The following is a 15,093-nucleotide window of genomic DNA, read 5'->3' as shown; positions in this document are numbered from 1 at the left end:
CTAGCTGCCTGGAAGCCAGTATTCTGCTAGCAGCCTTAAGATGAAGATGCAGAACCCTTAGCTTCTCCTGTACCATGCCTGCCTGGATGCCACCATGTTCCTTCCTTGATGATAATGGACTGAACCCCTGAACCTGTAAGCCGGCCCCAATTAAATGTTGTCTTTATAAGAGTTGTCTTGGTCATGGTGTCTGTTCACAGCAGTAAAACCCTAACTAAGACACAATCCTAATATGAGACAGACAAACCCAGGGAAGGCTTTGCAATTCTCACACCTGCACCATTTTTCTGACTTCCTAGATAGATCCTAGTCCTTTTGGGCTACCATCGATTTAGCCACAGACCTTACCACCTTCTCCCCAGGGTCACGTAGCCATGGGAAAACAGAAGGTAGAATAGTGGGATTCCATGTGGCCTCTGCCCAGGTTCTAAGTAGCACAGGAGCTTATGTGTAGGGCAGTCAACACTCACCATCAAACACTCTAGCCCAGCCCTCTCCATTCAGCAACCAAGCTTCTGGGAGACCCCAGCTTTCATTCCTCACTCCACAAGATGACAAAGGAAGACAGGCATGCATCCCGCACCTTCCCTTAACCAGCCTGGATGCAGGAGATGAGAGGTCCACAGACCAAGTTCTAAGTGAATCTGGTACCTCTAGAATCTCACAAAACAGATATCCCTCTGGGTGCATGCTGCACACTTGATAACTGTAACTTCAACAGGGACCAGGATCATTAAGGTAGGGATGTGTTCTAAGAGCCAACATGCCCAAGGTCCTGAGCCTGCCTGCACACAGTCTTATGACTGGAGATCACCTTTTCCAAATAGCTGTTTTGAGAGAGGCCCCAGTGAACCACAGCAATGGCTGGTCTCCACCATTCTCAGCACTGCAGCTGGCCTTTAGCACACTGTGACCTGGAAGGTCCTTAGGATCAGGACTCTCTGCTTTCCACCCAGTGTACATCCCCTTGGGGACAACTAGGTTCCTGCACCTTCCCTGAGGGCTGTCCTTCAGAGCAGCTAAACATGCTTGAGAGGCAGTTCTGAGTGGTGGGAGGCCATTTACAAGGACCAAGACTGGATGAGGTGGAGAGGCAGAGATGAGCATTCATTCATCCCTCGATGCTGTGGTCAGCCACATCATAGGATAAGGAACCAAAAGTGACTGGAGAGATGTTGCTCAATGCTGAGTGTTGACCGTCCTCCACAGAGTGGCACTGACTCTCCATCTACCATGGGGACATCTTGGAAATGTCCCACCTACAACTTAGAACCTCACCCACAAAGGAGAATGGCTCTTGGTTCAAGGAATTTGTGGCTTTGAAGGAAACCCAGACTCTTTTGAGAACCCCACAGGGTTTCACAGGGCTTTAAAACTCTCCTCATTTGCATCTGGCTACAGCTCACTGCCTCACCTCTCTGTTCTTTAGGACCATCTCCACTCCCACCTATAAGAAAACCTGTTTGGGGATTTTTTGAGACAGGTCTGGAATTCACTGTATAGTGGAGGGTGATACTGAACTTCTAATCCCATGTGCTGGGGTTGCAGACAGGTGCCACCATATCCAGGAATTGAACTGGCTTTAATGCATGCTAAGCAAGACTCTACTGGCAAAGCTACATAACCACCCTCTTTGGAATTTTAAGGATAAATAAATATTTATGAAGCAACAAGCATATGTAAAAGCCTTTCTCATTCAGCTCAAACAACTACTAGTTTAGTATGGGTCAAAAAAAATCAAGATCATCAACTTTGTAAAAATCACAGTTCATCATCTATAACCAGGCAAGGTCTCAAGTGGAGGGATTTGGACACCAACCCAGCCTCAAAAACTTTGACCTACAGTTTGTCCTGCCTGCATAATGTGGAAGGACAGGAACCTAGCAGAACTGTCATCAAAGAGACCAGAGAGATTCATTCTGATGGGAGCAGATGCAGAGTCCCTAAGCCAAACATTGGGCAGAGCTCAGGGAGTCCTGTGGAGGAGGGATTGGAGGAGCCAGAGGGGTCAGCAACACCCAGGAGAAGATGGCCCACAGAATCAACTAACTGGGCCTCTTAGGGGCTCACAGAGATCATTGAGCCTGTGTAGGTCAGCACTAGGTCCTCTGCATGTATGTTATGGCTGGGTAGCTTAATGTTCTAGTGGAAATCCTACTGTGGAAGCAAGGGCTGTCCTCTTGCCTATTTGTAGGGCCCTTTTCCTTGTCTTCCCTTTTCCTTGGGTTGCCTTGTCTGGCCTTGATTGTGATGGTATATATAGCTTGGTATGCTATATTAGGTTGATGTCCCTGGGAGGTCTGTTCTTTTCTGAGGGGAGGCAGAAGGGTGGATCTTGGCAGTGGGGAGAGTCTGGAAGAAGGGAGGGAAATTGTAGTCAGAATGTATATATGAAAGAATATAAATAAAAAATATTTAAAAAAAAAAAACACTCCACAGCTCATTCGGAACACTTGCTGGCCATTCTAGTCATGTGTGCGCAGGAAACCTAGTGTGTTCCCCACAGGAAACAGCAGCCTCTAAGGCTGAGGGAAGAAAGCCAAAGTGTCAAACCCACTTCTGGTCCTACCAGGTAGGCCTGGTCAAGGGCTTCTTTCCTGTAGTCCAGCTCCTGTTCCAGGTAGCCTTTCTGCCTGCTGAACTGGTCCTAGAAGAGATAGGCCGCCATTAGGATTGGCCAGAACAAGTCAACAGCAGGAAGGCTCTGCATCTACCCACTAGAGACTCAGTGCTGGAGGAACAGGGAGGTCTTGATGGTTGATTGCCCTGTGTGAACTCCCTGAAGATCCCTCACTGCCCTGAGCTGCCCAGGCTGTCCACAAGCACCCTGATCAGGACTGCCATCACTCTGGCTCTCCCTCCTCTTGGCTATCTGGTAACAAGGAAGGGACCTCCTATGCAGCCTGCTTCCCAGTCCATATTCCCAGAATCCCCAGTCCCTGTGCTGTGGTCTGGGGCCTCTGAAGATTGTCTCAATAGTTCCCAGGTGCAGCCCATCCCCTGTCCAGGCTGTGCCCCCCACCTAAGGATCTCACTGTGAAACACTCCCTGAAGCTCTGGTTCTCTCTACACAGGCCTCATCTGAGCAGACTACATGCCCATTCTATAACCATGAGGCCTTAGAGCCAGAACTCAGGTTGCAGCCCCTGTATTTTATAGATGAGAAAAAAGAAGGCCAAAGAGAACCAGTGCCTTGTCCATGGTGCCACTGATGACACGGGTAACTAGAAACCCAAGTTCCTAAGGCCTCTCCAGAGATCTCCTGACACTACATGCTGCTTTGGCTCCATGTGACAGCCTCCTTCTTCAATGAGTTCTCAATTGAACTTGGAATACAAACTGCTCTTGGATGGCTTTGGAGCCAGGTTTTCTGGAATAGCTTCCCTTGCCTCTCTGAGCCAAAGACAACCGTCCCTACCACCTCTAAATAGGGCAGCTCAAGAACATAACACCCCTCATGATCACAATCCACCAAGCTTGCATTAAAGCACCCAGTGTACAACCGAGGAAGAACAACTCCAGGTTGCCAAGCTATCATGCAAAATCTCCAGCTGTGTGTGCATCTGCTGAGCCCCTCAGACAAGGGCCCATGTGTCACGCTACATCTCTAATGTTCTCAAGATGCACTCATGTAATCCAAGGGCCTGTGGGTCCAAGATGGGGCACAGGGTCAGAAATAACTGTTCAATCAAAAACTGAGTGACTGGGAAAGGAAGAGAAAGGAGATGGCTCAAAGGAGCCTTGAGGGCTGAACACTACGATGATGCTGAGCCTCCCACAAAGCCAAATCGTGCCTCTACCCCAGATGCTGGAATGTTTACCTTCTCCTTCTCCAGGTCCATCATCTTCTGCGTGAGGGCTGCCTCTGTCCCCTCAATCTGCTTCAGCCACTAGAAAACAGCAGGACAGGAGGACATAGGCAAGTGAGCAAGGCCACCAGAGGTTGGAGAGACTGAGCCTCTCAGCATGTACAGACATTTGCACAGGATGAGGAACAATGCACACTCACACAGCTGTGTGTGTTCATAGCCATGGCTGTGTGTGCGCTATCAGGCCTGTGTTTAAAGGGGTGCTGGAAGCATAGATCTAGCTCATGAGTGGACAGGAGTTGGGAAGCCTGTGTGTCATCCATGTGGTCCCTCTCATGCCTATCTCAGAGGAAGGCAGCAGCCCTACCATCTTACAGGTGAAGATGTAATGGCTGCATAAAGTCTTGTGTCCAAAGTCACACAGCTGTGGACTGGGAATCTAATACCCACCCTGCAGGACCCATGATACTTCCAAGGTCGGCTATGAGAACAAGATGCAGAAAGGAGGTGGGTACATGCATGTGGGGTGGGGATATGTGGGGATACATGGGCATGAAAGTGGGCAAGAGCCAGGAGGACCCTCAGACATGCCAGTGACCACATGAGGTACACACCTGGTGACTGCAGTACATCCCTCTTATGTCTGGCCAGATGTGGGAATGTGTTCCCATCACTAGGTGAACTTTGGGCATGGATGTGGGTGTCAAAGGCACCCAGGAATATTCAGGTTTGACTGTGAGTATGAACTGACTTTGGCGTTCTAGCTGGGAAGCCCTATAGTCTGGCCTGGTGACCCCGCACCTCTTTCCAGACTATGAGGTTTCCCATAGTTTCTCTGGAGTCACTGATCTATTCCTCCTCTGGTTACATCTCTGAGGTCTCACTTAATGCCGTGAACTCTTGCTGCCCTAGAGTCAGGCCTCTGCTCTTCACTCTGTCTCAGTCCAGACTCACCCATTCCAGGCATTCCTTGCTGTGTTTTATGCTCTCTTTCTGCTTTTCAGACCTACCATATTCTGTCCCCATGGTCACTGCCCATATAAGAGCCACATCCAACACCTAGTTCATGCCTGACCCTACCAAGACCCCCAAAACCCTCCCTGGATGCACATCCTTAGGGAAATTTTCTAACCCTATCAGATCCCACCACACATCCTCTACTTCTAACAACAGGGACAAGGCCAACACAGCACTGTCCCCCTGAGGATCACTGTGACCACTACATAGGTTCTTCTGCTACCACAAGACCCAAGCCTAGCCAAACATGGGGCACATGCCTTTAATACAGCACTCAGAAGGCAGAAGCAGACAGATTTCTGTGAGTTCTAGGCTAGCCAGGGCTGCACAGTGGAGCACTGATTCCATGCCCCTGTTTGCCACTATCCCCCCTCAGAAAAGGCCACCTGCATCTTAGTTGTGTGAAAATGCACTTGGCTCCTTAGACAGAACGAGCCATCTTTCACCCCAGGGCCTTTGTACATGCTCCTCAGACATCGGTAGCTCTAACTTCAGCATCAGCCCAGGCCTCTGCCAAGCTAAGATCTACCCAGCTCACCAATCTCAAGCTAGCTCTACCTTCTCCCCTCAGAAGCCCGTACTTCTTCCTGAGGCCATAGGTCCATCTTTTCCTGGTGCTCATGTGAGGACACCATTATTCATTTAGACTTCCTCTAGCCACCCTTGGTGGGAAACACATCTGCCTTTGTTGCTTTTCTTTCAGGGCAAAGTCAACCACCCAGTGGGTGACAAAGAAATCGCTGTGGAGTGGAGGAGGCCCGGCATGGATATAGGTGGGCTCCACAGGGGTTGGGGCGGTATGAAAGGCGTGATCAGAGGTTCCTCCCATAACATCAAGGTCAGCTTGGCCCTGAGGAGCCCCAGGGGTAAGCAGCAGATGTGTGCAGAGCTAAACCCTCCTCACACAGCTTGTGTAATAACTCCTTGTGAGAAGGATGAATGTTTGTGATGAGGAACTTAGAACACTGTGCTTTATTATAGTCCTTTAAAAATTTTGCTTATTTTTATGTGCACTGGTGTTTTGCCAGTGTGAAGGTATCAGTCAGATCTTAGAGTTATAAACAGCTGTTAAGATGCCATGTGGGTGCTGGGATTTGAACCTGAGTCCTCTGAAAGAACAGCCAGTGCTCTTAACGGCTAAACCATCTCTCCAGCCCTGAGCACTGTGCTTTTCAACGTGTTATGTTAGCTTGACATAACTTTTCAAAGGGCAGAAGTACTTTCCAGTCTTTAAAAGCACACACACCCTTTTCAGGACCAAGGACAGTAACAGGGCAGGGAAAAAAGCTGAGTCATGGGCTGCTGACAAGGGTTTCTGTCCAGTGACCTCAGACTCTCCTGGGGAGACTGCTCTTATTCACAGTATGTATCCCCAGGAGGGAAAAGATCTGGCTGGACAGGAAGCAGGGAGCATGGCCACTGGGGATGCTCCAGAAACTGGGTGTCTTCTAGGCAGATGCAATTCAAATGGGTCAACTCTGCATCCCCTGCCAAGGCTCTCCAGATGAAGAGCCTGGAACCCCTCTGGAACTGGATACTTTCCCCTCTCCCTACACTAACTCAGGGCCAGCTCAGAAAGCTTCACCTTGGCTGAAGGCCTAACCAGGTCTCATCCTTTGACCACTGCCCTATTTACAAACAGAACAACATATAGTGGGTTTTTTGTTGTTGTTTTGATTTTTTTTTGAAGAATTTTTCATCCTTCTGAGCCTACTCTGTGCCTGCTTTTCAAAGGGTTTTGAACTCAAGGGAGAAAGGCCATGTCTGACTCAGAACCACACATGAACCAGAGTCCTTTCATGTCTTAAATTTGAGCCTCTCTCTGAACGCTCAAACTTGGGCTAAGGTTGAGCTTGATGTAGCTGCTGGCCTTGTGTTCAGTCTACCAGAGGAAATCTGATGGGTCTTGTCTGCAGCACAGAGCCTGAGAAAACTTCTGAGAGGACAAGATAAAGGCACACACAGGGGACAAGAAGCAGGATGTTAACTGATGTGAGGCCATTATATATTGGACCACTTAACCATACTGGGATGCACTCTGTCTAAATACCAATAAGTGGCCTTAGTGCTGCTAAGAGAGAGCTAGGGTGGGGCTCATTAGTGTACCAGGTGAGAGTTTTTGTTCTTAAATGAATTGTGTTGGGTAGAGAGAGAATCCTAGGGCTCCTAACCAAGTTCTCTGACATCCATACTGCTAGCACTGTGTGAAACCATCCCCTCTATAGTCACTTGTCTCTTTGTATTGGACTGTCCCTGCCTTAGGACTAAGATGCCCACATTTAGGGAACCTCCAACTCCAAACTAGAAAAGACTATAGTGGTTACTGGGCTGTCCGGGTAACCAGCATCCTCAGGGGTTCTAAGACCCAGCTCCCAGCCTGCTCTGTCCCCTATTTGTGAACATTTTCTCCAAGCAAGGAGAGGAGAAAAAGCAGCATCCACACAGGCTTCACTTTGGTTCACAGACAAATGGCTAAGCCAGTGTCTGGCAGAGCCATGTCCGAGGAGAACCTAGGTGAAGGCCAGAGTTCTGCCCATAGGTATCATCTGTGGACCCCCTGATTTCTCCTGCTCTCATGGGGCACTGAGGGCCTGGCAGTCAAACAACTAGGAGATCCCTCTAGTATTTAGGACACAGAGTGAAATGCCAGGCAGGCCAATGCGGTAGGGTGATAGTACCCAGAAGCATATGGGTGTCAGCTAGCAGGAAGCTGGCAAAGCTGAGCAGAGTACAAGCCAGAGGTGGGCAAGGGCTGGCAAAGCAGAGACTAGTTGATGCCAGGCAGAAAGACCTCCTTTCTTCATCTGTATGAGAATTCAACAGGTTGAGGGGCCTGTGGTTCTATAGAATTGGACTTAGCATAGCTGCTGGGATAGGTGTGGTTCTGTGCTGCCTGTTCCTAGTGAGGTCTCCACCTTCCACCATGACAGCTCTGCCCTGGGGGACTCTCCAGGGGCTGGAGAGCCAGCAACTACCAATGCCCACTATCTTAGCCCACTGTGAGCCAGATACCCCAAGTCATAGACTGCTCCTCCTCTACCCATCAGATCCTGAACAGCAAGTAGTGGACCCAAGACTCAAACTGGGAGAGGTCTCCTTGGAAAGAAGGGAGCTTGCAAGTGTGGCCTCTTCCTCATTCTCTAGAGACTCGCTGGGAAATGAACACTGACAGGCTACGTGGATGCAGACTACACTGAGATATGTATCTTTAGTCAGCACTTAAGTGATTACATATGACCTGTGTTATGAGGGACTAGAACGCCATATTTGATTTTGCTGATGGCAACAGTCATATACTAAATCTGCCTAGCACTGTGGTAGACCCTTGCTTCTCATAGCCTCCAGCCAGCCAAGTGTGACCCACTGACCCAACCAAACACTGGAGAAAACTCACTTGGCCAGATAAAGGGCAGAAGCCAAAACCTTGGAGTCCAACCCAACCATCACCCTTCCCAACCATGTAACCTGGGACAAGGTACTATCACAGTGTCTCATCTCAGCATTTTGTGTCCTTGACTTGGCTAAGGGTTGGGAGATGAATAGGTGCCTAGGAGAGAAAACTGTATTTTAAGTGTCCTACTGACAATTGTGGAAGGAACTCAATCTAAATCGTCCCAAGGGTGCATTTCAGAGCCTGATGTGTAAAAGGAAAAGATCTACAGGAAAAACTCTACTAAAAGCTGTGTGCATCTCAACATGCTAGGTCACTGTAGGAGGCATGAAAGCCAGGATGTATTCTTTAAAAAAAAAAAAAACCAAAACTTAACATCTTTAATACACACACAGAAAGAACAGTTACAACAAATGCTTATGTGATGGATGGATGGATGGATGGATGGGTGGATGGATGGATGGATGGATGGATGGATGGATGGATGGATGGATGGGCGGGCAAATGAATGCATAGAAAATCTTTCAAAGAAATGGAATTACACTTCACTAGGAAGAAGAAAGTATTGAGGCACACTGGGAATCTCTCCACATTGAGTACCCACTCAAACACAGTACAACTATGACCTCACAGGGTGTGGTGTCTACCAATTGCCCATGTTTTTATTCCTAGTAAAAGCCACATTGTATGCGAAAATAGACCATGTGCCAAAAACTTCAGGTTATGGCTCCAGGCCCTACCAAAACCCTGCCAAGTGGTCTTACTATCTGGCTGGGATTCCAGAATGTCCCAGAATGGTGGGGTCTCCAGTGCATATAGACATGTATTGTGAAGTTGTCCCCCAGGGCATACTGGATGCTGAATCACTGAAAGGTGATGAGGTTCTCTGTGGGTACCTGTGATGGAACGGCCTCGATGCCATTTGAATCCATATTCATGAGCCACTTCAAATAGTTTAGCAAGCAGGAGAGAAACACAGCATGTTAACTACTCCAAAAGAGAATGGACCTGGGAGCCACTAGGTGGAAATAAAGCAAACATCACGGCTTGTTTCCTGCAAAGGGTGGTGTGCACTTCCTCCTGAGCGTCAAGGCTTTCTGCAGTGGGCGTGTGTGGTGCTCCATCTTGAACACGCAAAGGCATGCATGTGTACATGCAGACGCAGACTGACCCACACACATGCTCCCGAATAAAGCGACACACCAATGTACAGTTTCTGCTATGATGCTGGGTGCTGGGACAACATGTGAGCGCAAGGACACTGCCAGGTCTACCTTTTCACACAGGGCAAGCACAGTTCCCGCTTGGATTACTGCAACCTGCTCTTCATTCCTCAAATTCTACAACACAAAAAGGGGCAAGGGCGTTGACACTGGGTTCCAAGTACATGGCAGTCAGTGCCAAGCCCTTCTGGGGTGCATGCTGATGATCAGCCCCCAATCAACAACCAGCCAGGGTCAGCCATCTGAGGTTCATGGCTCCAGTCCCTCTAGGTGGAAACAGGTCATAGAGTAGCCCCAACGCTTGAGGAAATAGTGGCTCATTTAAAAACAATCTTTTTTGGAAGGCAAAGAAATCACCTTCTGACGTCAGCAGTCTTGAGTATGGGACCTTCCGTCTGTATGTCCCTTATAGTCTTTAGGTTTGTTGGTCCCCTGTTCACTTACAGATTACATGGCTGTCCTCAGCTCAGAATCCCACTCTGACAAATACAGACCCGACCACCCACACAGGGACACGGTTATATAAGCCTTCCATTGTACTTCTCAGATCTCTTAAATCAGAGAAAAATTAAAAAACAAAACAACGTCACACAGAACACCCCCAATCAAAACAAGGACACGGAACCGGGAACCGATCGCTCATAGTTACCCCGTTATCGCCAAGAATATCTAAGTTCTTCATAAGTTCAGAGATATTCACACCCTGGAAAAGATGTCCAATGTTCACTCTTGTGTGAGCTGCACATCCAACCCACACCTACTCTAGAGTCACGGCTTACACGCCTCCTTCTGCTCTGAAGCCATGGTGGGGGCCCAGCCTCTGGCTCTGCGCAGGCAGATGGGGAAGGCATAGCTATGGTTCCTATCCTGAGATTCACTCCAGTACAACCCTGCATTCTAAGCTCATGGGTATCTGAGGACTCTGCCTGTGGGGTCTGGTGGGGCACCAGGCCTGTGGCCACCCACAGTCACCATCAGCAAAGCTCTTGTAATGGGCTGGGCACTGTGACAGCCCATTGCGAGTTTGGGTTTAGAGACTTCTTGTAGGCAGGCAGAAGGGTAACACTGGATGATCCTTTCACCCAGCTCTCTGTCTTTCAACACAGCAGTACAGGCTCTGTCCCTGACCTGATGACACAATCCCCTTTTACCACCACGCCAGGTACTCAGCCCTCCCCTGAATGGCAGCTCCATGGGACATACCCCACCCCCCAAGCATGCTACCTTTACTCCTTCCTGGTGACAGAACAGCTGGAGAGCGCTGCTGTTGTTCTCGGGGAAGGTGGTGATTTGGAGGTTAAAGGCTGGCGACCTCCGCTCTCTCTCCTGGGGAAAAGATGTGGTTTAAAGACAGAACTCGACTGTGCGATTCAACACTTGCCATCTTCCCAAGTTATCAGCAAAGGAGAAGCTACACAGCACACATCTGGATCACACGGCCCTGGTGTGGGACACGCGGTGTCTTCCTGACTCTTTGAACACTTCACATCTCCCTTATTGCTAGGGAGAAACAGACTGGGCCTCACAGGTCTGCTTGTTGCAATCCAAACCCCAGAAGTGACAGAAGAGGAGGCCTAATCAAATCAATGTATCAGATCCAACAGAGAACAGAAGCCAGCCACCATCGGGGAGATTCTAGGCTGCATACTTTGGTTATCACAAGTGAGGTCCAAGCTACCTCACAAGGACCCATGGAGGCTTGGGATGGCTGGGTCTGAGGTCCCCCGCTAGTGAGTGGCGGAATTGTGCCCACTTCTGACTCTCCTTGCTCTCCATGATAATAGGTGACTCAGCTCGGAGTTTTTAAATTTGGTTTTGTTTCTTTGGTCCACACTAACAAGACTCGTGATCACTCTTCTCCACCCCCTCCCCCACCTCAGATTTATGATCAGATGTCCCAAAAGAGACATTCATCAGCCATACACCACACAAGCACTTTATGGGAGGAGGTGGCCTGAGGGAGCTCGTTGCTTAGAGGAATTACAGCATGTTGGCAGAACAGCACCCCGATCTCCCGTGCATTTTCTACACGGAGCTGGATTTAAGCCCATGACACTGGCAGATGAGTTATGACAGGTTGGCACCCTCTCAAATTCTACCTCAGATCAAGCTGTTCTGGAAGAGGGGGTGTGCGGGAATTACAGTAACAATCACTTACAGACCTAGGACACCTCTATAATCATACCAAGAGAAGTAATGGGAATTAGCGTGAGCCTGAAAAGCACACCTTAACACACTGAGCGAGGCTTGAGGGAAGGACTGGGGCTGTTCACAGTGAGTTTCCAGGAAGCCTCCAGCTGGCTCACCTTACTTTGCACTGCTCTAAGAGCCAAGATGGATACAACCATTTACTTCCCCACGTACCTGCCGCCAGAGGTACTCAATCAATCAATTCAGAGGCTTTTCACAGAAAAAGGGGGTCAGGGCAGCCCATGTTTTGTATGAACAAAGTCATAAACCTGCTTCCCAGTGGCTCCAAAGGCCGTTGGGAAACTCTGGCAAAGCACGTGGTATCTGGAATTCCCAGTGTAAAGGGTCACAGTGAAGGGCTTGTGGAAGGCATCCTCACAGTGGTAGGGCACTAAGCATGACCTCATGACTTCTAACTTCTGATGAATGAATAAAGGCTAGAGCTGAGGCACAGTGACAATGGAAGTTGAAAGCCACCTGGTCCATCCTTTCCAGGAGAACAAGGCTTAGGCCACAGAAAGAGGGAAAATGAAACCAGAGAAGCCACAGATGAGAAAAGGTGCCCACATGGATGGAGAGGAGTCACACATGCAAACGTGGCAGCTGGGGGGAAGCAGCACAGTATCACAGGAGCCTCATGGAGGCTCGCCACAAATGCAGAGATGTTGATAAGGATGCCGATGACGTTTAAACAGAAGCAGAATGGGAGGATGAAGGGCCGTGAGAGCAGAGCAATACTGTAACACACCTGACATAGGATTTTGACTGGAAGCAACAAATTCCTCAGTGTCCCCTCAGAGTCCTACTCACTGCCCTGTGGAGTTCCCAGAGGGACAAGGTTTCTACGCGTGCAGTGTCTGGGAGTTTTCAGTTGCAATTTGAATCACATATAATTTAAGTTCAAATGCCTGCAGTGCCCAGGTTTGTATTTACTGGCCAGAAGGGTTTGAGTGAAGTAGCTGGTTTAACACCTGTGTAAAAACATCCTCCTGCCTGCCTCCACTTACCTTGCGTTCGCTTTGGCAGGCAGAAAATGGGCCCACACTGCTGTTAAATGCAGCAGGAATCAAGAGCCGGCTGGGGCAGACCCTGCTATCTCAGAAGAGGCCTGCTGCATGCAAGATCAAAGGTGTGTTATCCATTGCAACAGTGCTGCTGTCTGGGGCTGTGGAAGGCACACCCAGCGGCTGCATGCAGGATAGTAGTTATGGAAATGAAACACAAATAAAAAAGGCAAAATATTGCAAAAACAACTTATTTTATTAAGTGCAAAACAAGCGGTAGGCAATAAATAGATTGCTCTGGTACAGGTCCACAGACGTTGCGAGCATCCTCCCCAGGACACGTTAAGGCAGTGAAGTTATCCCGAACATACAGATTTTTTTTTTTTAAAGAAGAAGAAAAGAACGGAGGAAGGAAGGAGAGAAACGGTAACACGTCCCTTCACACATGCTTGGAAATGGCAGGGAGCTTTACATGAATTTCAGTTTGGGCTCAAAGAGAATGTCTGCTCCGTTTGAGAGCTTACAACAGATAGAGTCTCTTACTTCGAGTTCTAGCACTCTGAATTCTAACAGCTCGTTCTGGTCCTTGGCGTCTTGCATTTCACTCTTTAGCTGATTCTCCTCCATCTCCAGTCTGTAAATCTGGGGCAAAGACACCTTTACATTAATGGCCTCCGTGGTTGCCCCCACACCCCGGGGATCCCACAACTACAACCCAACATCAGTGGGTAGTCTGAGAGAAACAGGGAACGGGGCACCAAGAGAGTCTGATGGTGAGCCTGGAGTGAGGGAGACTTGCCGAGCTGGGTTAGCCTCCACAGCACTAAGCTAAGAGACTAGAAACTCCTTATATTTTTGCTGAACAACTGAGTGGTGGGGACCTGAGGACTGGGACTACCGAGTCCCTCCCTGAGGTCAGCGTAAGGGAAGCAAGAGTGCAGTGTGGGTGATTCAGCTCCCACAGCCCTCCAGGACCTTTCAAGTCAGGCCCCAGGATAAGCTGTGGACGCTGCTATGGCAGGTACTGTGGGGGCCCAGGTCTCCAGCACCTCAAAAGGCTCTCAAAAGAACACTAATTGCCCTGAGAGCACAGAGCAGCCTGGGGAGAGCTTAGGAATGCAGGTCAGAACTGCTCTGACCCTCAGTTTCCACCCAAAGAGAGAGGCCACCGAGACAGTATGTGTAGGTGGTACCTATTCTCTCCCCTCCTATCAGAAGAGCAAAGAAGGGCTATCCTGCAGGTAGTCCCAACCTCAGCAGACACCAGGAAACACCTAGTTTCTTGTGTGGCCTGTGGGGACTGAGGCAAGAGCCATTAAAGCCTTCCTGATACACAGGGCCCACCAGGAGGCCAAGGAAGGAAGATAAGGCCAGGGCAGGTGACACAGCAGAGCTGGGCCAGATCCAGGTCACCTTCCTGGGAGACTGGCCTTGCTGGTTCAGGCCTGGGCTTTCAGGATGCTGAAGGCCCCAGGTCCACCCTAAATTCTCTTCTGCTGGCATGGAGTGTGCATAGGGCATGAGTCTACTGATCACACAGCTCAAATATACTGGGACTCAGGAGACAGGGAATAGGAAGGACTACAAATAGGCAGGGGGAGGGAGGCTCAAACTGCTCTAAACGGGCACTGGGATCATGGTGGCACAGCTTGGCATCTACTTTAACAATAACTGAATGGACCCATCCAAGCAAGGAAAAGCTAATCTCAATGCCAAAGCACATTCAGACCAACTCCCTTTGAGCTTCAGGGAGGCCTATGGTGAGAGGGCAAGACATATAGGTCCCAATACAAGAACTGACCCAGCTGAGGGAACCTGAGGGCCTGCCTTGGACTCTGTCCACCTCAGGCATCCACAAGGGGAACAGGAAGGCTCCCAAATCAACAGCAAATTGAGATGGTACCCTTTCCTGTATTTAGAGGCACCCTAGGGTTCTAAGACCTAAAGGTTCTGTCCCAGAGTCCCTTCTCTTAGGAGAACTACTGAGTCATTTGGCCCTAGTGTTTATGGTGTACTGAGGGCTTGGGGCAAGTTGGTGGCCTCTGTGGTTCAGTTCATGACCAGGCCTGAGGCTCTGGCCTGAGCATACCTTCTCCAGCAGGTCCTGGTTTGTCCTCATGAGTACCTGCTTCTCCTCTACCCACGCAGCGTCCTGCAGGAAATACAGGGTATTTATTCACTGGTTCCAGTGTTGACTGAGCCACCAACTCCCAGACAGGGATGGCAGCTGTGTGGCTTCCTTGCCCCTCTAAACCTTCATAGTCAGATAAGAACGTCAGCACCCTTGTGAGGTATCCTTCTCCCCTAGCTTTCTGCTCCGTAGGTTCAAGGTCCCCTGGGCCATTACAGGACACCATGGTGTCGTGTCCTCAGTGCCAGGCCAGAGTCATGAACACTGGCTCTCCCTCATCAGCATCAGGCTGGAGGAGGAAGAGTACACGAGGCAAGGGAGCCTTCTC

General features: G+C 49.4%; 1 protein-coding gene across 4 annotated transcripts in view; it reads right to left on the bottom strand.

Annotated features, from left to right (window-relative positions):
- Positions 1 to 15,093, bottom strand: part of Jakmip1 (janus kinase and microtubule interacting protein 1) — a 122,950-nt gene that overhangs the window by 12,202 nt on the left and 95,655 nt on the right. For 2 of the 4 annotated variants that reach the window (XM_031341904.1, XM_031341902.1), the window contains exons 12-18: positions 14,724 to 14,786; positions 13,178 to 13,276; positions 10,665 to 10,766; positions 10,090 to 10,143; positions 9,492 to 9,557; positions 3,822 to 3,890; positions 2,570 to 2,647 (exon numbers count right to left, since the gene is read on the bottom strand). In XM_031341904.1, the coding sequence (XP_031197764.1) occupies positions 2,570 to 2,647; positions 3,822 to 3,890; positions 9,492 to 9,557; positions 10,090 to 10,143; positions 10,665 to 10,766; positions 13,178 to 13,276; positions 14,724 to 14,786 (531 nt within the window). Of the gene's footprint in view, positions 1 to 2,557; positions 2,648 to 3,821; positions 3,891 to 9,491; positions 9,558 to 10,089; positions 10,144 to 10,664; positions 10,767 to 12,871; positions 13,277 to 14,723; positions 14,787 to 15,093 lie in introns of those variants that run through there. The other 2 variants (XM_031341903.1, XM_031341905.1) reach the window with 2 other exon arrangements.

Source organism: Mastomys coucha, unplaced genomic scaffold (assembly GCF_008632895.1).
Source record: "Mastomys coucha isolate ucsf_1 unplaced genomic scaffold, UCSF_Mcou_1 pScaffold22, whole genome shotgun sequence".
NCBI lineage: Eukaryota > Metazoa > Chordata > Mammalia > Rodentia > Muridae > Mastomys > Mastomys coucha.
This window is presented reverse-complemented; position numbering and strand designations above follow the sequence as displayed.